Source organism: Patagioenas fasciata, chromosome 1 (genome assembly GCF_037038585.1).
Source record: "Patagioenas fasciata isolate bPatFas1 chromosome 1, bPatFas1.hap1, whole genome shotgun sequence".
Taxonomy (NCBI): Eukaryota; Metazoa; Chordata; class Aves; order Columbiformes; family Columbidae; genus Patagioenas; species Patagioenas fasciata.
In genome coordinates, this window is record NC_092520.1 from 32,510,743 (window position 1) to 32,537,277 (window position 26,535).

A 26,535-nucleotide genomic window follows, 5' to 3' on the forward strand; every position below is an offset into this window, starting at 1 on the left:
CCAGGAAGCCACTGTTTCTGTCAGGGGGTCCCAAGCCCAAGTAGCAGAGAGCAGAAAGGCAATGTGGGTGAGGATAAACCTGCACTGAGCAAGGGTGCTCTTGGCATTATGAGCGTGTCTGGTCCTATTTGTTCCCACATTCGTGGTCTTATACTGTGTTTACCCAAAGCCGGGATGCCTCTTTTATTTTCTGTTGTTACAGATCTTAAATCTAAGGTTCATCCTTGGTAAAGCTCTTGGAGCAGGCGCAGGGCAGTTTCCCCAGAGCAGGTGATGTGTATCAAGTTGCCAACCTGCCAGACCTCCACTGGTCCAGATGCCTCCATTTCATCCATTTCATCTCCATGCTTTTCATTTATTCTGACTAGCAAACAACTGTGCCAGATGCTCCACAGGAACTACCCATGTGCATTGTTTTGCTTGTTTCTACTCAATATATTTTACGCCTCAAAGAAAGCACAGAAAGTGATCCTAGGTGAGATCCAGCAAAAGCAGCAGCTAAACTGGGATAATTTCTCTGTGTGTCTTTGACCCATGTACAGCTTTGGCTGAGGCTCAGCAAGGCAGTGCATCACTCTTCAGCCTGGAGTGTGTGAAGTCTTGATGTCCTCCCACCTGGGCTGGGAATGCTCTATCAAACTTCATTTTAAAGCAGGACATCTTGCTCCACCCTGTCCAATGTATACTGAGTGTCTTTTAGAAAGCATCTGTGAGACTGAAATGTTTTAGTATGGACTATGTTTCTATTTCATTACAATTACATTGTTTTTAATATATTGAAGAATGTCAAGCATCTTTATACTTTTTGCTTGCACTTCAAGACCGCATGACAGCTTATGCTGAAAAGCTTGATTTTTGAAAAGCAAGCAAGGGATTTTCATTTGAGAATAATGTCTTTTTTTTCCATCTGGGATACATTTAAAATGTTGTAATGTATTTTTGCTACATCTATAACTACTAAAAAAAATTTTTTTTTTTTTCCAAAATACCTCTAAAAATATGTGACCTCATCTAAAATGTAGGGTCCTCTGATACAGAGAAGAGTGGTGTTACAGCGTGGACATGTACTAAAGCAGCATTTTCTCTGCATACTTAGACGTGTGTAATTAGTATTAGGACATCCATTAACACATCCCGTGCACTATGTCACCAAGTCATGCCTGATTACGTTGCAGAATGAGATTAGTAAAATGAGTTTGAAGTTGTTCTCTCTCTGCCATTTGATAGTAGAGAAAACAAATCCTTCCACTACCAAAGCTACAACTAACATTCAGTACTTAAGAAATTCAACAGATGCATTCATAATGAATAGGATTTTGTGTAATTAAAATTTTAAATAAATCCCCAACATGAGCCATGGCTTGGACTTCTTAATTTCAGATATGGAAGTACAGCTTTGGAAAAAATAGGTTGAGGGTTGTTTGTTTTGTTTTGTTTTTTTCTTCTGTCTCTTTTCTTTCATCTGAGGGATTTACAAAATCTCATTTGCATGCTAAAAAATAGCAGAAGAGAAATTAAGTGAAGACCGGGATTAAAAGACTCACTAGTTTCTTCATGTCACCTTTATAGTTCTTTCAAGCATCTGTCCCTGTGTGGTGGGTGTAAGTACTGTGGAGGTGGATGTTAGTGGGTGGCAAATCTTTTATGAGGCAGAATAAAGCTGAGAATTAGAAAATTGTTGGAGGCAGTTTCAATAAAGATGAGAAGAAGCAATCAGAGCCTGAGAAGCCAGAGAAGAGGAGGAAGACAATAAGAAAACTGAATAAATGGCAAATTTCACTGGCGAAGAAAATGCAGATTTGTTCCAACAGAAACCCTGAAAGCTGTCATGGAGCTCTCACCCAAAGCATCACAAAGCTTCAGGCACAGGCCCTTCCTTGCCTGCAGAAATCTTCAGGTCAAAGACAAAAGTTCACCAAGTTGTCATGGCACATTTCCAGGTTGCTCACCTACCTCCAGGGCGACTGCATCCTTTGTTGTCACACGTAGGGTGATAGAGGAGATAAGTGATGGCAGGTTAGCCAAGAGGTCCTGTAGCTGGAAGGAAAACTGCATTGCACTGGACAGCTGGATTCCACTCATGACTCTGCCTGGAAAGCCCTGTGTGATATTGGATGGCTTCCTGTGAGTTGATCTCTGCTCCCAAGTTGCTTAACCTTACGTCTTAGACTTGATTGGCAGGCAGTTTAATCACTGGTAGCTACATCTGAAGTTAAGGGAGGCTGGGTTTTGAAAGTATGAAATGCTCCAGGAGGTAATTCTACAGTGAAAACTTAGGGGCTGTGTGAAATATGGTCAATACACTTGGATCTTTAATCTCTCTGTGCCTAAATTCCTTGATCCTAAACTAGGAAATAATACTGCTGTTGTACTTCAGCTCAACATCATAGATATCAGCTAGCAGGTGCCTGTGACGCACAGAGACAGCCACAGCAATGAGCCTCATAGAAGAAAAAATACATGACAGAATGAACTCCTCTCAGAGACATTGTAAAAAATGCAGTCTCAAATTTGGGACTGTTTTCACAATGACATTAAAAATTAGCTCATCATCACCCACCATTTTTAAAATAAAAAAGATACCAGAATGGTTTAACCTGAACAAAACAATGTGTTTTTTCCCCACTGCATTGTTCTCAGAAATATTTGCAACAGACCTGTGTTACAAGTCTATATATAAATATGTTTATGTATGTTTACATAAGTGCATATGTAACATATATATTTCAAGTCAGCCTGAATCAGGTGTTATGCCAAACAGCCTAAGTTTTACAAAGTTGTAGACAATGGGAACCTGGAGCTTGGAGTGGGGTCAGCCATGGGAGGAGGCAGCATTAGCACAGGGGGTGAGTTTGTAACAGGGGTGTGAGCACAACCCCTCTCAGTCCCTGGCTCCCACTGGAGGTCACAGCCACCAATGAACATGCTTGGCTCCTACCATGTCTCCTGTAATCCAGCCAAGAAAGTTGTAGCTCAGGAAGAAAGAGTTTGGATCAGTAGAAAGAGCAGATATGGGTTCCCCCTCGGGAAGAGAATTAGGTAAGAATCATAGAATAATTTGGGTTGGAAAGGGACTTTCAAAGCTCATCTAGTCCAATCCCCAGTGTCTCAGCACGTGCTGAAGCTGGACCTGGGTAGAGAGGGAGCACTTTCTGCTAGTTCAGTATGCCATTTTATGGGTGACCCTGCCTTGAAGCTCTACTGTGATTGCTGTTGGACTACACCATTGACTTCACCAAGCAGATAGCCCAGCCAAGGGGTGAATTAATGAGTGTTTGCGAAGTTGTATGTGATCGCTCGATAAAATGCATCTGCACAGGTGTGAAGTGTCTGGAAAAGGATAATTATTCACAGCAGCTGCTTTGCTGTCAGAAACCGTTATTGACTGGACAACAAATGAGTCCTTGTCCTCACTCCTTGGGATGTTCTCAGCACATGCTGCACTGTTCATGGACATGTAAAAGGATGGTTTTTTGCACACTATGTGCATTACTGTAAGGAAAAGTAAGAATGAAGTATCCAGGCTCACAGTATAACGCTGGGGAGCACTGGAAAGTGCAGAACAGTGACATTTAATCTTCACTCTGAAGACCTGAGCAGCTTTTATTCTTCTACAATGCAGCGGTGCTACTCGCCCTCATACTCCAGATCACAGTATCACAGTATCACAGTATCACAGTATGTTTGGGATTGGAAGGGACCTCAAAAGATCATCTAGTCCAATCCCCCTGCTGGAGCAGGAACGCCTAGGTGAGGTCGCACAGGAATGTGTCCAGGCGGGCTTTGAATGTCTCCAGGGAAGGAGACTCCACAACCTCCCTGGGTAGCCTGTTCCAGTGCTCTGTTACCCTCACTGAGAAGAAGTTCTTTCTCAAATTTAAGTGGAACCTCTTGTGTTCCAGCTTGATCCCATTGCCCCTTGTCCTATCATTGTTTGCCACTGAGAAGAGCCTGACTCCATCCTCATGGCACTCACCCTTTATATATTTATAAACATTAATAAGGTCACCCCTCAGTCTCCTCTTCTCCAAACTAAAGAGCCCCAGCTCCCTCAGCCTTTCTTCATAAGGGAGGTGCTCCACTCCCTTAATCATCTTTGTTGCCCTACGCTGGACCCTCTCCAGCAGTTCCCTGTCCTTCTTGAACTGAGGGGCCCAGAACTGAACACAATATTCCAGATGGGGTCTCACCAGGGCGGAGTAGAGGGGAAGGAGGACCTCTCTCGATCTACTGACCACCCCCCTTGTAATACACCCAAGGATGCCATTAGCCTTCCTGGCCACAAGGGCACAGTGCTGGCTCATGGTCATCCTGTTGTCCACCAGGACCCCCAGGTCCCTTTCCCCTACACTGCTCTCTAATAGGTCATGCCCCAACCTATACTGGAACTTGGGATTGTTCCTGCCCAGATGCAGGACTCTACACTTTCCCTTGTTAAATTCCATCAGATTATCCCCCGCCCAACTCTCCAGCCTGTCCAGGTCCCGCTGGATGGCGGCACAGCCTTCTGGCGTGTCAGCCACTCCTCCCAGCTTAGTGTCATCAGCAAACTTGCTGATAGTACACTCAATTCCCTCGTCTAAATCATTAATGAATATATTGAATAATATTGGCCCCAGTACTGACCCCTGAGGCACTCCACTAGATACTGGCCTCCAACTGGACTCCGCACCATTGACCACCACTCTCTGGCTTCTCTCTTTAAGCCAGTTTGCAACCCACCTCACTACTCTATTGTCGAGACCACACCTCCTCAATTTAGCTGTGAGGATGCTGTGAGGGACTGTGTCAAAGGCTTTACTGAAGTCAAGGTAGACCACATCCACCGCTCTGCCATCATCCATCCACCTTGTTACATTCTCATAAAAGGCTATGAGGTTGGTCAAGCATGACTTACCCTTGGTAAAGCCATGCTGACTGCCCCTAATGACCCTCTTATCCCTGATGTGCCTTGAGATGGCACCAAGGATAAGCTGTTCCATTACTTTCCCAGGGACAGAGGTGAGGCTGACCGGTCTATAATTACCCGGGTCCTCCTTCTTGCCCTTTTTAAAGACTGGAGTGACATTTGCTTTCCTCCAATCCTCGGGCACCTCTCCCGTTTCCCAAGACTTGGCAAAAATGATGGATAGCGGTCTAGCAATGACTTCAGCCAGCTCCCTCAGCACCCGCGGATGCATCCCATCTGGACCCATGGATTTATGGACGTCCAGACTACTTAATTGTTCCCTAACCCAGTCCTCATCGACTAAAGCAAACTCCTCCATTAACCTGGCTTCATCCGGGGTCTCAGGGGTACAGGGTTCCCCAGGACATCCTCCAGCGGAGTAGACAGAGACAAAGGCGGCATTCAGCAATTCTGCCTTCTCTGTGTCTTCTGCCACCAGGGCACCCACCTCATTCATCAGTGGGCCTACATTGCCTCTGGTATTAGTTTTATCTGCTATGTATTTGAAAAAGTTCTTCTTGCTGTCCTTGACCCCTCTCGCCAGCTGTAATTCTAAGGAGGCCTTGGCTACCCTAGCTGCCTTCCTGCATCCTCTAACAGCAGCCTTATATTCCTCCCAAGTGGCCAGTCCCTGCTTCCATGACCTGTAAACTCGCCTCTTCTGCTTGAGCATACCCAACAGATCCCTATTCAACCACGCAGGCCTTCTGGCTCCCTTCCTCGACTTCCTACGTGTGGGGATGCTCTGATCCTGAGCATGGAAGAAGCAATCTCTGAATGCAATCCAGCTCTCTTGGGCCCCTTTTCCTTCAAGCAGTCTTGCCCATGGGGTTTCCCTCAGCAGTTGCTTGAAAAGGCCGAAATTAGCCCTGCCAAAGTCCAGGGTTGCAATTCTACTTGCTATTCTGTTCCTGCCACACGAGATGCTGAACTCCACCATCTCGTGGTCACTGCAACCCAGGCAGCCCTCAACCTTTACTGCTTCAACCAGACCCTCTTTGTTAGTGAGGATGAGATCCAGCAGTGCACCTCTCCTGGTCGGCTCCTCCACCATCTGCATGAGGAAGTTATCATCAATGCACTGGAGGAACCTCCTGGACTGTGGCTGGCTGGCTGAATGGTCCTTCCAGCAAACATCAGGGAAGTTAAAATCACCCACAACAACCAGGGCCTGTGACTGTGAGGCCACTCTCAGCTGCGCATAGAAGGCCTCATCAACTTTCTCAGTCTGATCTGGTGGCCTGTAATAGACACCTACAACAGTATCACCCCTACCAGCCTGTCCCTTGATCCTGACCCATACACTCTCAACTCGTTCCTCATCTGCTCCTGGGCAGAATTTAGTACATTGCAGTTGCTCTCTCACATAGAGAGCAACTCCACCACCACGCCTGGCTGGCCTGTCTTTCCTGAAAAGGGCATAGCCATCCATGACCACATTCCAGTCATGTGAACTGTCCCACCACGTTTCTGTAATTGCCACCAGATCATAATCTCCCGACCGAACATAAGATTCTAACTCCTCCTGCTTATTCCCCATGCTGCGCGCATTGGTGTACAGGCATTTCAGGGAGCGAGCAGAGCACACCAATTTCTCCCTAGGGGCACAGGAGGCCACCCGGTCCTCATCTGTTTTAGAATGCTGCCCCTCTGGGGCAAGCCCAACTACAACCCCATCCCCCTTCGAGCCTAGTTTAAAGCTCTCCAAATGAGCCCAGCTAATTCCTGCCCCAGCATCCTTTTGCCTCTGCGAGATAAGCCTTTCCTGCACAACACTGTCCGGACTGGAGTCTTATAAAACCAGCCATTATCAAAAAAACCAAAGCCCTGCCTGTAGCACCAGTCTTGGAGCCAACCATTTAGAGATTGAATTTTCCCATTCCACCCCACATCGTCACTTGAAGAGGGAAGGAGTGAAGAGAAGATCACTTGAGCCCCTGAATCTTTCACCATCCTTCCCAAGACCTTGAAGTCATTCTTCATTCCCCTCAGACTACGGGAAGCAACTTCCTCCCCATCTGTCTGGAAGACCAGCAGTGGGTAGTAGTCTGTCGGTTGCACCAGTCTGGGGAGCTCTCTAGCAATATCCTTGATCCGGGCTCCAGGTAGACTACAGACTTCCCTAAGATGAGGGTCAACCCTGCATATTGGGCCCTCTATTCCTTTCAGAAGGGAATTTCCTATTACAATCACCCTTCTATCTTTCTTATCAGAGGTAGTCTTCAGTTGTGTAGTCAACCGCCTCTTCCTATGTGATCTTGTAGGCAGGCTTGGCACCACCTCCTCACCTACCTCTTCTTCAAGATCCAGGGCCTCAAACCTATTACGGAGGGGCACCTGGGGAGGCAAATCAGGCAGGGAGTGGGGCTGCCTGTGATGCCGAACTGGAATAAGCTTCCAACCCTCATCTTTTTTTAGGTCATTTACCTCTGCCCGACAGCGACAAGGGTGGGGCTGTCTCAGGACCTCCGCCTCTGTCCGGGAGGGCAGGAGGTCCATCTCCTTTTCGGGGGTACCTCCCTGGGGCCTTTCCGACCGGCACGTAAGGGTGTTACTCCACCAGTCGATCTCCCTTTCGCACTCCCTGATGGACCTCAGCGTCTCAACCTCCTCCTTAAGCTTCACAACCATCGACAGAGTCTGGGTCATCTCCCTTGAGTGTAAGGACTGGATTCTACCCTCCTTCACCCTGAGGGCTTTGCAGTGAGCAAATTCTCCATTTGCAAGTCACAATTTGAATTGCAAGGCCTTTGGCAGCTCAGGGCAGCAGCCACCTTTGCTCTCCTGTTTGAAGTTGTGCCAATGTGCAGAGAAAAAGGACTTGTAGCTGGTGCCTGCACCACACAGGGCTGGGAGCTCACCCAGCAGGGGTTCAGTGTGGGCTGCTGCTTCTGTTTCCACTATTTTTGCCTTAGTTGAACTAAAGTCTTCACTAGTTAAAACACGAAAGGTTCCCTGGAGTATGAGGAGCCCACTCTCCTGGGTGAGCGCCTCAGCTTTGTAGCTGCAGACTCTGAGCTATGTTTGTGTCTTTCCTACCTCTTGAAGCTCTTGGAGATCTCTACCTCTTGCACCTACCCTTTGACCTCCCCCTGGATTTTCGATCAAGTCACTAGTGACTGGAGGTAATGGTGATACGGAGCCACGAATTTACATGCACGTGTGAACAAGTGTCCATTTCTCTCTCTACAGCCTGCATTGTCCCCAGTGCAGAAGGAGAAGCCTATAGTGATACAACACTTTTCTGACCAAAATACAGGTGCCCTTCTGCTCCTTGTCTAGAAACCAGTAAAACCTCTATGGGTCTGCCCCAAGGAAGGGTTTGGTCCTGCCTGTGTGTAGAGAGCAGTTGTCTGGGAGAATGTTCCTTTGCCACCTCTTGGGACGAAGTGAATTGCACTCCAGGGCTCTGCATTAGCTGTAAAAGGAGCTGATGTTCTTCAGAGTTAGCCACCTACTCCTCAGACATCAAAGTTAGAACATATGAGTCACACCTAGAGCAGTTTGTCATATTTTTAGCAGAAATTTTGTAGAAAGGCTGGGGCAGGATCCAGAATCCTTGTGTTGCAGGTCCAAATATAACCTTTTGGGGTTTTTTTTACATAAGAAGAGCACTGTGTTTATAAACTGCTCTTTGCCAAATTACTTGTTCTGAAAGAGAATTGAACCATAATAAGCTGCATCATTAAATCGAAATTTTTCTGTGAGTGGCAGAGCCTGGTTTCCTGTGGTTTGATGCCTCATGGTGGGATTATCTCATGTCTAATGAGGAGCACTCTGGCTGAAGCCTTTTCTCCTGTTCGTAAAGATACTGTCTCGTGTGGATTCTCTGGTGTCTATAATACATTCAGGATCAAACTGCTGTTGTTTAGATTCCCTCATATCTGACAATGTAATATTGCCCACATGGCAAGCTGTTCTTCCCTGGAGAGGCAAAAGCATCATACTTCTCTACCCTGCTGCCTCTCCTCACAAAACCTATTGAAAATTAAAGCCTTTGGGACTTCTATCACGCAGTTAAATTTGACTGAAATTGCCCAATAGGCTAAAATATAATTGAGAGTAATACTGGACTGACTCAACCATAGAATAAACCTAATTTTATCAGGTATTCAGGCAATAAATGATGGAAAGTAAATACTGGAGCAGATTAAACATAGAAAAAATGTTCATAAATATTTATTTAAGAATTTAAATGCATTCAAGGTGACCATATTAGGCCCATTTTGCATTTTAATTTTAGAGGTTTGATTCATAGCCATATGAAAGACCAACAAGGGAACAGGTGCCTCAAAAGTAACACTCATTCCTCAAAAGCAGAAGTAAAATTATAGTTTTCTGTGACACGTTTTTCAGAGACAGGGAATTTTTAAATGTTTCCTTCAGAATATTACAAAATTTAGAATTCAGAAACAGAAATGTTAAATAATTCAGAAACCAGATTTTGAAGATGGTTCTCACCTTGTCAGAGAATAAAAAAAGATCATGTGCTTTGTGCTAGATTTCCAGAATTTACAAAAAAAAAAAAAAAAAAAAAAAGAACTGAAAAAAGTAAAACCAAAAATTCTTTGCTGAAGTGATTAATGGAAAAGTTTTGAAAATGTAAGATGTGAAAGGGAATTCTCAATTATTTGCACACATACACACAAAAATCACAAATTAAGAAAGACACATTGAATAAATCATTCATCATAATTTATTTTTACAGTTCCTGAGCCATAGAAAAGTGCTTGTCATCAAGTGATTTCTGGAGATACTTGTATTTTCTTACTTTGGATACAGTTTAGATGGATGAGTTACCATTGCTCTCCATGCTTATCAAATTAGGAGAATGCATTTTTAAATTCAATTACATCCTCAGTGGAAATGGTTTTTCTGACTCTGGTAATCTTTGGAGAGGAATTATTCACAGTCTATAAAGCTTCACATTTCAAAACCTAATTTTGAATGTTATTCAAGAGGTTAATTTAAGATTCATCTTCCTAAAGAGGAGTTAAATAAAACCGATAGAAGGCTGGAACTTGTTGAGTGGTTGAGAGGTTTATCAGCATGTGAGTATGAGTTCATTAGTTTTAATTAGTATAATCACTAATGTTGCATTAACAGTTTGGTGAGAGGAAGTAATTGCTCACACCCACTGTATTAGATTGGGAGATTAGAATTCATTTTATGAGGCAATTAGCATTTCAGGGATTTTTTTAAAGGCTTTTATGATCTGCCATTGCAGTAACCTCCTTCACCAAAAAGAGTTTAAATTAACCATAACTTTCATTCTAATGGGATGCAAAAATTAATGTAGAATTAAGTGTGAACCAGCAATCCCACTGTGATAAGCAGGCAGCTAAATCTCTATTAGTTTATAATGACCTATTTTATTTCCCAGACAATGACAGTCATTTATCTGTCCTCAATTCATTATCTTCTTGGAAAGTTTATATTCTTGAATTTTATACAGCAAAACAAATAAAATGTGAGGAAAAGTAGAACAGTGGTATCGAAGTAATAATTCTCCAAAGAAAAAGATGCAAGGTTCAATAATGGGGCTTAAAAAGTCAATTATTCTTCATAGCAGATATCAGAGACAGAAGAAACAGCTCAATTCGACACCCAGTGCCTTGGAAAGAACCATGAATTTCACAGTAGCAATAATCACAACCCTGCTCTGCCCATCACATCCATTGGCAGTTACTGACAAAATGAGAATGAATATACAGGACTTTGTAATCCTGGTTGGCAAGGAAGCCCTGGTCATCTGAGTGTTGGGACAGTTGACCCAAGAGGTTGCCTTCCAAAACATCTTGAAAAGCAAAAGTGAAAGTTCTGGTGTGAAAAACTGCTTGAAATACAAACACTTGTTCTCATGGCAAGGCTGTAATGAAAGTCATCATGGTATCCATGGAGAGATGAGACAATGAATCATTTGCAACATATCTGGCACCTGTTAGGGGATTATGCTTCTCCTTGGTTAAAAAAGAAAAAAATCTCTGTTCAAAAATAGCTGAATAAAGCCTGTATCTGCTATGACTTAGATGTCACATGGCAGAGGACAACTGTTAGATGTTAAACCATACTATTTTTTGTGTAATTTTTGATACATATGTTAAAATAAGCAGACATAGGGCTGTTTCCAGCTGATTACATGAATATTCCTAAAACATACATTAAAGCAAAATGGACATGTATATATACAGGTACTCTTAATGCTTATACTCCTTACAAGCATCTCCAAAGGAGTTCGGAGGGAGACAATGTCCTTCTGCATTTATGCATCTAAAATTTTGGTAGAACTAGACAGATGCGATCTCAGCTTCAGTCACTCAGGTTGCAGCCAGTGTCACCTTTAGAAGGTGAATTTGTCCAGCGGAGACCTGAACCCACCACTGGGAAGAACTGTCTCCGTCTACTGACTGCAGATGCAGTCCAAGGGAACCAGGTTTTTGTCTCCAATGGCTGAAGTAAATGCTTAAAATTGGGTAGGGTGAATCATGACCGGCATGCCTGTGCCTTACAGTTTGCCTACAGAGTTATTGCAAAGAGTCATTACTCTTTCTGAATAGCATTACATGTGGATGCACTTTTGGTCAAATAAGACTTTCTCATTTCTCCTCAACAACATCCACTTGACACGGTTAGAGGCTTTCGCTTCCTACTCCTCATGTGGAATTATTCTGCAAGACCTGCTGCCTTTTCAGCTAGCTATCTTACCTTACTCCAAATTTACTTTAGTATAATAGTGCCACCCATCCACCTTTGAGAGACATTTAAGATTTATGGAGATAAGCGTATCAATTAAACACAAATACATTGACCAAAAAAAAAAAAATTAAGGCATAATATACAACAAAACCTGACTTGTATTTGACAAATTATGGGTGTTCCAAAGCATATTTTTTCAGGAGAAATGCCTGTATTTACCTGTGTGTTTCATTAAAGAATAATAAAGCCATACATATTTCATTTTCTTGTTCTGAGCTGCAAGAGCCTTAACTATATAAAATGCCCCATTCTGTTCTTGCTTTTCTGTGATTTTTTTTCTTTTTAATCAGATTTTTCCCCAAAAAGTAATGAAATTGCCTTTTAAACACATACATCACTTTCATTTTAAGTGACCTATCATGGCTCAAGTATTTTTTCTCTCCTCCTGGAGAACAAGGCAACTGCCTGCACCTTCTGCTGTGCAGATGCAGGCCTGCGCTGCGCTTGATCTCAGCCTGGTTTCCACACTGCTGAGTTCCTGGTGTTCTCACTGGTGTTGTTTTAGGTGGGGTATTAGGTGGCTGGTGTCTATGGGGTTTGCACCTTGTGTATCTGCACCAGTTCCTGGCCCACCTGCTATCACATGTAATTTCTCTCTTCTCATAGTATGCACCGACCCGCTGTGCAGCTGCGCAGACATCTGCGGAGCAAGGTGTCCTCCCTCCCTGCCATCATCACGAAGCTGTGCACGACCCCCAGCTGGTTCCCTGCATGTGCCCGCTCTTCTCCTGCCCATGGGAAGGGCACTTGGAGGTGGTGGTGTCCCACCTGAGGCAGACCCACCACATCAACATCCTTCAGGGGGCAGAGATTGTCTTCCTGGCCACGGACATGCACCTGCCCGCACCCACAGACTGGATCATCATGCACTCTTGCCTTGGACACCAGTTTTTGCTGGTCCTCAGGAAGCAGGAGAAGTATGAAGGCCACCCCCAATTCTTCGCTACGATGATGCTGATTGGCACGCCGACCCAAGCCGACAATTTCACCTACCGGCTCGAGCTCAACAGGAACCAGAGGCGCCTTAAATGGGAGGCGACCCCCAGGTCGGTACTGGAGCGTGTTGACTCTGTCATTTCAGACGGGGATTGCCTTGTGCTGAACACTTCCCTGGCTCAGCTCTTTTCCGACAACGGAAGCCTAGCGATAGGAATTGCAATAACCACCAGCAAAGTTCACAACACCGAAGCTGAAATGTGAGCAGGAAGAGGAAGAGGAGGAGGAACAATGGTGCTCTAGCTGCCTTGTGAGAGCAAGAACTTGTGGACTTTTTGGGGGGGTCTCAGGTCTTTTATGGTATTTAGTACTTGTCCACAGTGGGCATTATGTAAACATCCTGTGGTTACAGTCTCTGTGTAATGTATTTACTGTTTTGTTAATACAATTTTATGAGAAGTTTTAAAGAGGCTAATCAATTTATTGCTGCCCTCCAGCAACACTGGAAACAACACTTGCTCCTGGAAAAGGTACCCAGGGTGACTCATAGAAACCTTTGGTCTGAGCATGCTGTATGCAAATGTGCTTCCTTCATTTCCTGCCTAATTGCTTGGTATTAAGGAGGTCCCCTGCCCAGTAAAAGGTAAAGTATTCCATTAATGGACAAGAGCACCCAGATTTCCATATTACCAATAGTGACTGAACTCTCACACTGTGGTCACAAGCAAGCCCTGGGGAGCTGGCAATTTCAGAGCTCCTTTCAGCTTCTGAGGAAGCAACCTTCACCACCCAAACAATGAAATCTTCAGAAGAATAAGTCACCACCTCTGCTGAGCCAGGGCCTGGGAAGAATCATCCTGCATTAACGGGGATGACATCTAGTGAGTGGGTGGTGAAATCTCACTCTTGTGTCATGATGGGCAGTGAGAGGCTTGCTAGATGGTCTGGCTCCAGGCTAGAGATAACCACAGCCAGCCACAGGGCCATTCACCTTTTTAGCTGTTATTTCCTTAAACATTCAAAAAGAGATTTTTCAGAAAATGAAGTATCAGGGCCGTCCTAAGTTGTGTACTGAACTTGCTATTGAATTCTGTGCCCCTTAGACCCACAGTGTGTGCTGCTAAATATTGATTTTAAACAGTGCAGCCAGAATATCTTCTTGCAAACTGGCTATGAGATTTTAAATGTTCATCTTGAAAAATAACCCTGATTTTTTTTCTTCCATACACTTGGGGGGTGGTGATGGTTCTTTTCTTCTGCTGAGCTTGTTTCACAGATGGCAACAGCCACAAGAAGACACAGTCTTCTCTAAGAGCTTCTCCCTTGGATGGCTCCTTGGGGAGAGTCAGAAGCAGGTGCTGGCCTTCTCCTGACACTCATTCCCATCTGCAGCCAGGCGTGTCTCCTCCATAGCCAACAACAGGAGGGAAATCCCACCGCAGCAGGAAATGTGTTGAAGTAGGGGGCTCTACAGTGCCTGTGACACTTGAGAAGCATGGGAAATTGTCTTTTCCTGTTTTCTCTTCTGCTCATGAGTGGCTGTGTCCTGGCTATTCCTGGATGCTTTTTTTGAGAAGCATCTGGTGGATTGAGTCATTTAGTAGCTAGAGGGACTGAAGGTCATTGCTTGAATCTCTTGGAAAATCAAAGAATCCTTTCCTTTCAAGCAAGCTAAGACCAGTCCTTCAGTGTTTCAAAAGGCATCTCACTGTAGTGAGCTTTGAGTAAGCAAAAATGCTGATGCAAATCTCTCCCACCTGCTGCTCTCCTGGGAATTATTATAAATGATGTGTGAAATAAAACAAATTGCAATTTTCCTGAGATGAATGCTACGCAGGTAATGTCTTCTGAGTTGCAGATGCACCTCGCCCCCTTCCTTTGGCTTTCGTAGCAGGTCACTGCTCAGAGAGGAGCTAGGGTCTCTAGGGTCTCTTCAACAGGCTGCTCATGACCACTCAAGCTAAAGTGTGAAGAAGAAGTCTCAGTCCCTGTAAGAGTATGCTGGGGCATATCTTCACAGCTCTCCCACCTCTGAATTTGGGGGGCCAAGGGGACATACTGTTTTGCAGTGCTTCACTGGAGCACACAGGCTTTGAAGTGGCTTGTTTTTTCCCTGTGATGTTAAATATTCAGAACCAGCAACTGCTGCCCTTTCCCTAAATGATAGCTATAAATAAATCATTGGCATTTTTGTGGACTGCAACTGGCTTCTCCAGTTCCTCCAGCAAATATTCTGCTGCTGAATTAAAACCAAGCAGAAACAATAAAACCTCAATAAAAGCAATTCCTCTAGCTTAAACTTCCTGAATTCTTTGTACACTGTGGTAAGAAACCTAATATTTGTTGCCTGATCACAACTGGTGCTTGTGGAAGGAATATTCCTCAGGTATTCACTTCTTCCAGACTATCTGCTTCTTGCTAGTTGACACCTTTTATTCTTAAATTATCTACTGAAATGAAGAATGAGCTGTTGGTACTTTTGAGCCCACCCCTTGCCAAAGGACCAGGGTGTTTCTGGTAGGATGAGTGTTACAGTGGCAGTTCTCTGGGATAGGCATCTCCATCCCTTGCCAGCATTCTGGTTTTCTGGTTTCAGTGCAGTATGAGACACAGTGGCAATGTGACCCCCCCTGGCATGGACCTCCTCACATCCCATGTGTCCTCCCAGTGTTTTCTGATGACCACATCAAAAGTTCAGCCTTTCCATTTCCTTCCCAGTCCTACCCTCATCTGGTGGCCACCCTTCTCAGCCCTTTCTCAGGCACTCAACCTGGGTCTTACCTTTTGCCTTGCAGAGCTCAAGGTACTTCTTGCCTCTTCCTTTTTTTGCCTCTTGGGTGCTGTTGCTTAAATTGTTCTTGCTGCTCCTTGCAGCCAAGCAAGTAACCTCCCCGTTTGGCTCTCTCCACAGCTGCAAAGCCCCAGTTCTGGCAGGGATTTCAGAGATTTAGATACATTGGAGTACTGATGAAAATCTGCCTAGTAATATCCCCAGTACCGAAAAGGAGGACACATTTTGGAGAGAAAGAAGACGCAGTTGCCTAAATCCAGCCTTCATAAGTATCTCAACATAAAACTCAAATTTTTAAGGGTATATTTAAGGACTTTCTGATGTGGAGGATATTCTAATTCTGTCATAATTCAAAGCTTATGAGCAAACCTTCACTGCCATAAAGCAAAGGTGAAGAAAATAGTCTACATTTTGGGACATAAATCCTAAAATACTGGTAAGTAGGATCAACAAAGAAATTCAGTTTACGTGCACTCTGATAATGTCCATAATATAGCACTTTTTACAGCTCTCTACTCATGGCTGAAAGGCAGCTGTAGCTTGGATTCCTAAATCTGGGCTGGAATTGAGGCTCCTAGAATTCATTTTGTACTGTAATATTTTACATCTTTATAATGTATTATACCAGTCACTCCAAATTCCTCCAAAAATGTGAACAACACACTCTTACACTTACATTTCTTTGAAGTAAGGCAGTGTCCTTCATTTGGTACATGAGAGAATGAGGTGTTGCAAAAACCGCTATGTGGATGTTGTAAAATTCTGTTTCCCTGTCTACCTGAAAGCAGGTTTTGGGTGGGTTTGTTTTTGTCTTTTTTTTTTTTTAATTTTTTTAAGATAGACAAAATGGTGTTTGAGGTTTTTAAAGAGTTTTTACATATCTTTGTTCCTGGGTGGATTTTCTTGTGCCTAGATTAGTAAATTGCAACAGTAATTCCATCAGGCTGAGCCAGATGGATAGCTACCAGACCCACTAGAAAACCTACTTTGGTTCTTGTGCACTGTCCATCAGACACAGTGTAAATGTTAATGCCAGATCTGCAGTAAAACAGCATTAGTGCTTTCAGCTCCATCCCATTATGAATCAAACTCACATCATATATCCATGACTCCTTATAAATCAGCTGAAGCATCCTGAGTCTCATCATCTTGAAGATGACAAAGGATCTCGCTGTGCCAGTGCCAGCTGGAGGGCTTGCTGAGAAGTAGGGCAGTAGTTTTCCCACTGGACTCTGATATCACATCCTCTGTTTCATACCATCCTTTATGAATACAGACCTACTGAAGAAAGGAGGGATAGTAAATTCTGGAGAATGAAAGGGTTATAGCAAGATGAATGGTTTACAATAAATTGCCAGATATTGCTGCATGGCTCTCTCTTTTGGACATCAGAGGAATGAAACCCAGTTGTCAGAACTCTAGTATAGGTGATTTTTCTGCTTCTCTAGCCCATAAAACACCTGAAAAACACTTTGATTGGAAAAGAGTCCATCAGAACAGACTTGGAGATGCACTTCTGCTCCACTTGGATCAGAAACACCTTCTCACGTGGAGGAGCTGCAGCTTCTGAACTGTTCAGACACAAGCATAAGCTTGTAATCCCCTTTTTTTTTAATCCAATTAACTCCGAATGCTAACACCATGTGAGTGACAGATGAAAGACAGAGATTGCCACATGTATCGTCACAAGAACTATTTGCACAAAAAGATGATTCATCTTCTGCAGAGATGACCCTGGAGAAAACAAGGGGGTTTCAGAGCAGGGTAGCACAGGATAGTGCCTGCAGGCTCCAGAGGCAAACATATACAACTGAGGGAAGAGCTCAACCTCCAGACAGAAACGTTACAGAATCCACTTGGAATGAGGTCACAGCGGGAGCTGTCAGGAAAATGACCAGACCTCCTGAGAGCAGCAATTCAGTGAGGAGCTGAGGCTCTGTGCAGGGACGTCTCTTCACATCAGCACCGTCTACCTAGTAAAAGGGTCTCTTGTCTGCTGGGAGCCTTGTCCTGGGAGCTGTGCGGATGAGAGGATCAGCCCTTGGCACTGTGGGTCTGCATGCAGATGGCCCTGATGCTGCACAGTGAGTGCAGACACTCAGACCAGTCCTGCTCCACACCAAAGTGGGTACCCAGCTATCTGCAGCTGCTAGTGGCTCCTCCAAGTCCTGGCACCTAACATTTTGTTGTCTTTCACCTGCATAGCTCCCACCAAGGAAGGAAAGCATTTGCCGAAAATCACTCAAAAAACCTTTGGCAGAACATCAAATTAAACCTATACCTCATACTCTTGGTTAGGATTATGATCAGTCGTTCTTTCTCCACAAAGGCAATAGATTAATGCATAGCTTTTTTATACCCCTTTGGGCTTTACCGCTCAAGAACAAGCATATGAAAGATTAGCAGGCAGTGATCATCTTCAAGAGAAGGATGAGAACTACTGTCCTTTGCAAAGATGGCTGTTCTCACAGTACTTTCACAAATGGGTGCCAAGCTTCGAAAAAGAACCTAACAAACCTTAGTGGGAAGCAAATAGAAAACACCAATTGCAAAGCCTGCTGTCCTTCGACTGGAATGAGCTTTATATCTTCTAGGTACTGAAAATCCTCCTGAGACACTGCCTATCTGAATACATCACTTAATCTTGTAGAAAGCCCCAGGAATGAGGGGTTCTTGCTGTTAGAAATTGCATCAAGTAACCTTATTGGAGATAAATGACTTTGAACTTTCATGGCAACAGTGATGAACTGCTTCAACATCCATGTGGTGCAGGCTGAAAAATCAGAGCTTTTAGACAAAGGAATAAACCTCTTCAAATGCAAACATGAGATTTGGGGCAGAGTTTTCAGGTGAACTTAAAAACATTTTCTTTATTGCTGCAGACTGGTTGTCTGTATAGCAAGAGTAATTTCACTGCCAGTCAGGTCCTATTGGCCTGAGTTCAAGAGAAACTCAGATATTCTTCCTTCCTCTACTAGAGGGAGACCACTTTAAAAAGTAAAGCAAACACTGTCATATATGGAACATGTCTGGAAAGGATCTTTATTTTCAGACTGGACTGCTTGGCCAGCAGACTGTAGGGAGAGTGCAGCATCTCTTCCGCAAGAGGTGGTTTTAGGGCACGAGACAGCGAGGCTCCACTGAGGCTCTGCGAGGCTCTTCGTTGTGTGCATGGGAGGGATGCAGGCAAATGCTGCATCTTCGCCTCTGCTTTTCACAGCAGGAGCAATAGACACACCCACGGGAATCCTTCTGGATCTCTCCCAATAAACTGTGGCAAGTGGCTGGACCGCAGAACTGGATGACACCAGTTGTAGAGATGTTCAGCCCAACAGCAGCCAAAATCGTTGTGAGTCCCTCTCTTAGCTTTGTGAATTAAAACAGCATCTTGCAGAGAAACATCAGGCCCATTCATATCTCCATCAGATAGCTCGGGATTCCTCTCTGGCTTCTGATGATGACAGTAGGCTACAAAACATGGCTAGGTGGTACTGCACCTTCCACAGTAGGAACTTGATGCACAGAAATGTCTCTGGGAATCAAAGTAATAAAAATGAATAATTGCATAATACACTAACATAAAATAATAATGCAGTGAGGTCTTTTAGGGTTGATAGCATCTTTAAAAGAAGCAGCTGATCCTGAAAGGGATCATTACTCAAAATGAGATTTGGGTGATGCCTGTGCTTCTGCCTTATTGAGATGTGGAAGAACATAACCAGAAGAGTGACAGTCTCAGGACTACCCTGATTTCTCAAAGAAATGCTGAACTAAAAAAAAAAATTAGCTAGGAGAGTCCTGAGTGCAGCAAAACTAAATTGCTATTGCCTCTGGACAGCAGTTTCTTGTGACATGTGTCCTTGGAAAAAGATTTCCAATAAGCAGAGAGGGTTGAATTTTGGCAGGTCACAGCCCCTGATCTGTCACTCCCATAATTTTTGCAAAGAAATACTTAACCAGTACTGCAAAAAAAAAAAAAAAAAAAAAAAAAAGAAAAATAGTATAAGTATCTAGTGAATGGTGTGACCAGTGTCAGAGCTGTCAAGGAGATTTATCCAGTCTCCTCTGGGTAAGCCTCCATGAGGCTCCTCTGCTGGCTTGTCAGAAGACAGGGACAGCCCCAGGTCCAAGGAAGACTGGCTGAGTTCCTGACAGCCTGTAAATTGTTGTTGCTGCTGTACAGCGATCGTGTGTGATAGCTTCCATGCTGAAACCTGGCAGAGATTAAACCTGGGCCCTCCAGCAGTCTATGTCTGTACTGGCTGATGTTGACAGAGCAGTCTGTGAGTTATGGCAAACTCACCAGCCCTATAGCCTGTTATGCAGAACTGACATGTGCTGACTGGTGGTTATGTACACACTGAGAGGCCATGTTAAGAAGATTTCTGCATATGGTATGTCCTTAGTGTATTGAGGGTGAGCACTTAATCATACTGTCTGTGCTGTGTCACATTTCACCTGTGATTGCTCCTCACATCTCACTCCTGATCGCTCTTCCTCTCTCAACTGGAAACCTGGAGGAACCAGAGCTGAGTCACCAGCAGTGCAGCTGTCCACGACACTGGGGCAGCACAGATGCACCACAGGGGTGCACATCCTGGAGGGCACATCATTGTACATAGAGAGAAACTCTAAATAGCACAGATACAAGTGCTGAGAAGTCCTTGAATACAAGCCTTAACTTCAGAGATCCTCCCATCCAGAGAGAAACAGAGATTCCTTTCTCCAAAAATGCACTTGTATTCACTGCTGAGTCCACTCAAGCTGCAACCAAAGTGAAGGTCTTACAATGGCTCATCTAGTTTCCCTGTGTTGTGATGGTTACATTTCCCATGCAGTCAGGGGCTGTCAGGTCAAATGTGTCACACTCTGGGCTCTCAGTTCCTCAGTGATGTACATGATTTCTTTGCAGCATAGGTGCAATGTAGCTCTTCTCCAGACCTGATGATGTCCTCCAGGAACATGTTTCTTGCAGAAACCACACGTACACCATCCAGCCACAAGGTCAGAATGATCCTTTCCAGCCATAGATCTGTGAAGTCGTTATGCTAACACTGCATTGCTCTGAGGTCCATGATCTGACTACATGTGAGCCAGCACAAGCATCAGAAGCCATTCTACCACAACAGACTCAGCACTTTATCAGGTTAAGTCACTGGCTCAGACCATGGTGGGTCAACTGTCCATCTTGGAGCTAAGTTAACCCTGCCAATTTCAGGCATCTGCAAGGCTGATATACTGTCTGACAGTAAAAACAAACAAACAAACAAACAAAATTTTTCATCTCCTGATTGTGCCAAGCCAACACAACAGCCAGTTCTAGAGAGAAGTCTAAACCATCACAGCTAAATTAGGAGCTACACTGCAAAAGAAAGTTGAGAGTTGGACAAAATCTGACTGGGATACAAGGAGTGGTGGAGTTCATCAGGTGCTGAAAATGAGAAGAAATGGAGAGACACTGATGAGGAAGATTATGGCCAAGTGCCCAAATGCGAATGTGACAGGAAAAAGACAGTCCTCGGCTACAGGTTAAGAGGTTTTTCTGGAGTAACCTTTAGTTTTGGCAATAATGGCCTGGTAGAAAGCTGACACAGCTTGGCTGTCAGACCTGTCGGGCTGGGCAGCAGCCAAGAACAGCATTTATTCATTACATATAGAGTGAGCAAATTATCCAGGGAAGACAGTCAATAAACATGGAGCCTCATGGCACCATTTTCACAGGGTGACCTTTCAAAGTATAATTGCATATTAAAGGACTCGATGGTAATCATCTCTGATCAGAGAAGCACTAACCAAGATGGCTTCGGAACATATTTGTTGTGAAGCAGGAGTGCGTTGGAAAGTGGCTGTGTAAATAAAGGCTGCTTTTGGCTAGCTCTCACGTGAGGCCATGATGAGGAGAGGTCCTCCTGACTCCTCAGCTACACAAATATTTGGTCTCAGGTCCTCTAGGGAAAGGCAGAAACAACAGTGGTAATGCTGAGAAGCATTTTCATTGTCACTAAAATGCCTATGGCTTACTGTTCTTTTCTCATCCAGTGGTGACAACTGCATTCAAATCACTTTGTCTGGGGAAGATTTTGGTTGTGGTCATGGTGACACATGATCCTTGGAACAGTCCTTAGTCTCTCAGACCACACACTTCCGGCTGCAGCTCCAGCTCAAACACCTTCATGGAGTATGAGGCCATCACCCCCAAAGCAGAAGACCTGGCTGTCCACTCATCACCCCACTCGAGAGCAGTCCCATTCTGTGGTAAGCAGCCTTGCCTCCAGACCAAACACCCCACAAAACTGTCCTTATTACTTCACAGGCAGCAATCCCATTCCCTTGCAGTACTTCAAGTCCCTCACTTCAATTCTCCTAAAAAGAACCCAAACCGTCTCTATGTTATCTCAATATAATTGCACAAGACTTCATTTTCTCAGAGGGCTAGGGAATCCTGGCTTCATCCTGAAATCCTTCAGCTTCATGTCAGATGCCACGTGTCATAACAGTGTCTTTTCCCAGGACAGACACATTTAGCCTTGAGGCAAACTACTGCAAGGCATTGCAATGTGCACAGCAGGCAGAAAACAAACAAGAAACTGTGAGACGGGCTTCCAGTTCCAGTTATGATAGAAAGAAGCATCAAGGAAGACAATGAGGAGTGCGTGGAGCTGGGCTGGCAAGGTGGGCATCCCTGAAGCTCATCAAAGGACTATGGAGAAGAGGGTTTTCTGGAACATGATTAGTCTATGATTTAATTACAGTTCAGGTCACTTAATCCAAATGCTTAGCTGAACTCTGAAATGCTGAGGTGTGTCCATCTGTGAGCATCAATGACAGCATCTTCAAAAGTCCATTGTTTCTTTTAAAATTCAAGCAGCATCACTCTGCTAATGTCTCAAGAAAATCCTTCAAGAAATTGAAACTCCTCCTTTTTGGATGAGCAGTACAAGGCTGTGCCACTTGAGATCCTTATGATGGCAAAGCTCTAGAGCTTCATTTAAGGGCAAATACATAGTAATTTTTTCCTAGGACTTCAGTCAGGAGATCTTTGTGTATGCTTAAGCATTCTACTGGACAGGGAAGGACTATGTAAAGACTCTAAGATAAGCATGAGTAATCCGCCTGAACTCAGGTGAGCCACGCCAGTTTGGAATTTAAGTAAAGCAAGTGGCATAAGAATAGGTAAGAAATTTACTGTACAAATGCTAAGCACTGTTTCCTTCCATATGTTTGTTGACATATACTTCTATTTGCTACCATTCATATTCCATTGTCCCTCCCAAATATTTGCCATTGACTTAATATATTACGCTGTATGAAGTGCTCAGAGAGAATTTCTTAATCTGGACCAATGTATATAATTTTCTAAAAATGCATATGATGATGTATTACATGAAAGAGCTGCAATAAACCTTTCTATTGGTATCTGTAAAACATTTCACAATGTCTGCCACGAAAAATGCCATTAAATCCTACTTGGCATTCTCAGCTTGTATCACCCGCTTGCATTGGAGGGCTACTTTTATGAAAAGGGTAGTGCAGCATGAGAGGGCAGAAATGAAATATTAGGAATAAAAGAAAAATTGCCAAAGTGCACTGCCTGCTAAAGCTTGTCTTACAGTTTGCTATTGCCTACCTCTAATCTTCTACAGTCACAACCAGTTTGAAAAGTGTCACCATCACTAAAGGCAAAGCACAAGTTCCAGTACTCCCAGCTTGGACTGTCCTCAGTTGCCCTTGTGCGCTGGATTCATCATCACCTGCATTTGGCAGTGGGAGGCTGAAAACCCATGTGGGAATCAGAGCTTAGATCCTGTGTCTAGCCCAAAGCTGGTCATGTGGAGAAATAAAGAAAGAGGTTCTTGACCTTTTCAAATCTTTCTGCCATTTCACTAAATGGAAAAAACATGAGGCTGTTCCTCTTTTCTTGCTGGCTTCGGGGTTTGATTTTTGTTTGCTTGTATGTTTTTGTTTGTTTTCTGGACAATTAACAGGGAATATGCTTTAGCACTGCTCCATAAATTGTACAGGACCTTCACAGATTGTTTCTTTAATTTCAGGTTGGTTATTGGCAAGACCAGAATTGGATCTCTAACCCTATTCCCTGTCAATTCCTTTTAACATCAATCTTTTTCTTTGCTTTCTTATTGCCAAAACCTGTTTAAGGTGCTCATGAAGCTTGATAGAAATTGCCTTGAAAAGAGCTGAGTGATCAAAACTGACCAGATGTGCAAGATCAATATTCATGGTTTATTGGAGCAACCTCCACTCTCTTCTCAGAGCAAGGTACCCTCAGCTGACCTGTTGTCTCTCATACAAATTACTGCCTCATTACCACCCCTTCCTCTGGAACAGTCCCTGCAAGGGACATTGAGCTCACGTAAAATAATTCAACAAAACAGTGAAAAAGCCTGTATCTGATCCAGAGCAGAGGCACCTGCAAATGAAAGTGAATTTGGAGAGACTACAAGAACCAGATTCTCCCCTTGGACATGAAACATGGATGTTGTACCTGCTGACTTTAGACATCTGGAAGGTGAGTACCTTTGTCTGCACAAGTCACCAGTAGTTTCCTTTGTGGAGGGTGCAGGTAGGACACTTCCAGGATGAGACCCATTTCAGCCATTTAGACACTTGCTTTGGGAAGAAAGGAATAAAACTGTTACATTGCTCACATCAATCTCTGCTCTTTGTTGGGGGCTCAAATCTCCAGGAAAACCAGAGTGAAACCTACTCCAAATGCTGCAAATTAGAAGTGAAGGGTGCTTTGTGTTTGCACTCCTTCTGTATGCTAGAATTCCCCAGGGAGATAATGCATTTACCAGCTGGCAATAACAAAACAGCACCAAAGGAGCATCCTGGACTGTGTGTTAGCATCGGTTTCAGTTTAGCAGCAAACAGATAATTTAATTTCTGTTGTCCTCACTTTCTCTGCCCTGCCACCACAATCCTAGACTGTGTTTCAACGAGATCTAAAGAGGAGGACTCCTCCTTTTTCAAGATTAACATCTTTCTTCATGACAGACAAAAAAAAGAGCTGATGATGGAGGAAGGAGACCCAAGAGATGATTTTTCTCTGCTTCCCCATGAACAAATACTCTGGCGCTTGCAGAGCAGTTTCCACCTTGCAGAGAAGGCAGTCGTGCCTTAAAACCCAAGGCAGGGAGGGGCAGAGTGCTTTCTGTGGACCGGAATGATATTTGGGGGAGGCAGTGTAGTACTTTCTTTAATACAGCCAAATTTCATGCACAGCAAGAACTGGGGCTAAAAATAGACCAGGATGCTAATGAGGGCCTGGCGCACACCGTCTGTATGATGAGACGATGATTCTTTTTGAAAATGCAATAATTTAAAGGGTTGTTTCATTTTGTTGCTTTCTGCTGCAAAGTGTTCAGAAACACGAGGCCATTTGGGTCTTCAATTTTTCTCCTTAATCTTAGGAAAGTGAAATGTTAATGGACAAAAGGGAAAGTGAATAGAAGCAAGAGTTGCTTTATTTTTCCTGAGGCTGCTTGTGTGTGATCAGCAAACAAAGTGGGTCAGAGAGGGCTTTCATAACATTTCAGGTGAATTTCCACACCGGCCGAGATGGGAGACCAGGATATTTCTTACGCAGAACAATTTTAATTTTCCCCAATTTGTGTGTGCTGGCAGCTGAAGCTTCCACACTTTTTTTTTTTAATTCCAACCCAAAGGTTAGATATGTAGCTTGTGCAAGAGATGGACTGTGAGCTCCAGCTGGACCTTTCTGCAAGCCCGGGACATTTCTGCAAGCCTGGGTCATCTCTGCAGCCTCATGACCCTTTCCCAGACTCTACACAGTCCCCTAGGAGCACATGCATGATGCAGCATGATGCCCTCTGTTACAGGCACCACTGGGAGCTCCCTGTCCTCCGCTTGGTCACCTTGTCTCCTGAAACCCACCCGGCAGCTCCAGGTTAGCCCAGGACACTCACTTTCATGGGATACTTGATTCTCTGACTGCCCCTATAGCTCATACACAGGCTTTCCCTGTGGATAAGACATCCCACCACCCTGGGAGAAAGCAGGGTCAGAGGGAAGGCTTTGCTCACGTCTGTGAGCAGCATTGACACAGCAGAACTGAAATCCAGGCTCAGATGCAGCTGCTGGTGTGAGGCTGAGCCACCCCCAGCTCTGGTGCACCCAGGCAAAATTGCCTAATGGTTCAGGCATGATGAGGACATTGCATGGCACACGGCTGTGTAAATCACATCTCCAAAGGAAAACAGGCTGAAAAAATGAGCAGGAAGCTAGAAAAGTTTATGAAACATATCTGTTTTTTCCTGTCCAAGACAGCCAACTGCCTGTTGGTTAGTAGCCTATATCGGTGGACCATAAAGCATACAGCAGATCAGGAGCTGTTTTCTGGCACATGCACGCTTGTCTCCTATAAATACATCTCCAGGAGAGAACAAAACAAGTATTGTCTCTTAATGTTCCAATTACAGATGGTAATTAATGCATCATGACATGACTAAATTGTAAGAAGAAATAGCTGCAATGAGAAGTCACCAAAAGCAGGATTCAGATTAGTGTTCATTTCGAGATCAATTCTTTCTTCTTTACTTGAAGAGCAAGGGAACAGTTATTCCGCATTATGAAGGATTTATTAGCCTGCTTTCCTGAATTTCGGGTCATAATGGAGCTTTGTTATTTTTAATAGATTAATGTACTCCTTCCCTAGTGTTTTGTCAAATAATAATATTTACAAGGCAATAAAAGGAAAAAGGAAAAACACACATAAAAGAACCAGCCCCTGTGTCATAAGTCTTGGGTAGGTGAATGTGTGTGCGTCTTTGTGTGTGCGTGTGTATAGGAGAGAGGTTGTTTATTGCATCGGCCAGTGCAGAATGAAATAATTTATGTACCATCTACATGCAAATGTATCTTTCATTTAGGTAATAAACTGCACCCTTGTATAATTTACCCCAACAATAGGCTTGCGAAGACAGCGCTACTAATCTTCAAAAATCAACTGTGCCTTTTCAAAAGGGATTTTTGTCTTTCTATGAATTGATCAAACTTGACAAGTAATTTCAACCTAATGTTCACGGCTATCCTCCTCTCTCCTCACCATCTGTAGGTGAGAAAT

General features: G+C 44.0%; 1 protein-coding gene across 1 annotated transcript in view; it reads left to right on the top strand.

Annotated features, from left to right (window-relative positions):
• The window catches only part of SIAH3 (siah E3 ubiquitin protein ligase family member 3), a 51,259-nt gene extending 38,111 nt beyond the window's left edge, over window positions 1-13,148 (top strand). The window contains 1 exon segment of the mRNA XM_065862474.2: window positions 12,311-13,148. Within this exon segment, the coding sequence (XP_065718546.2) occupies window positions 12,311-12,904 (594 nt within the window). The 3' untranslated portion in view covers window positions 12,905-13,148.
• Window positions 13,149-26,535: the final 13,387 nt, after the last annotated feature.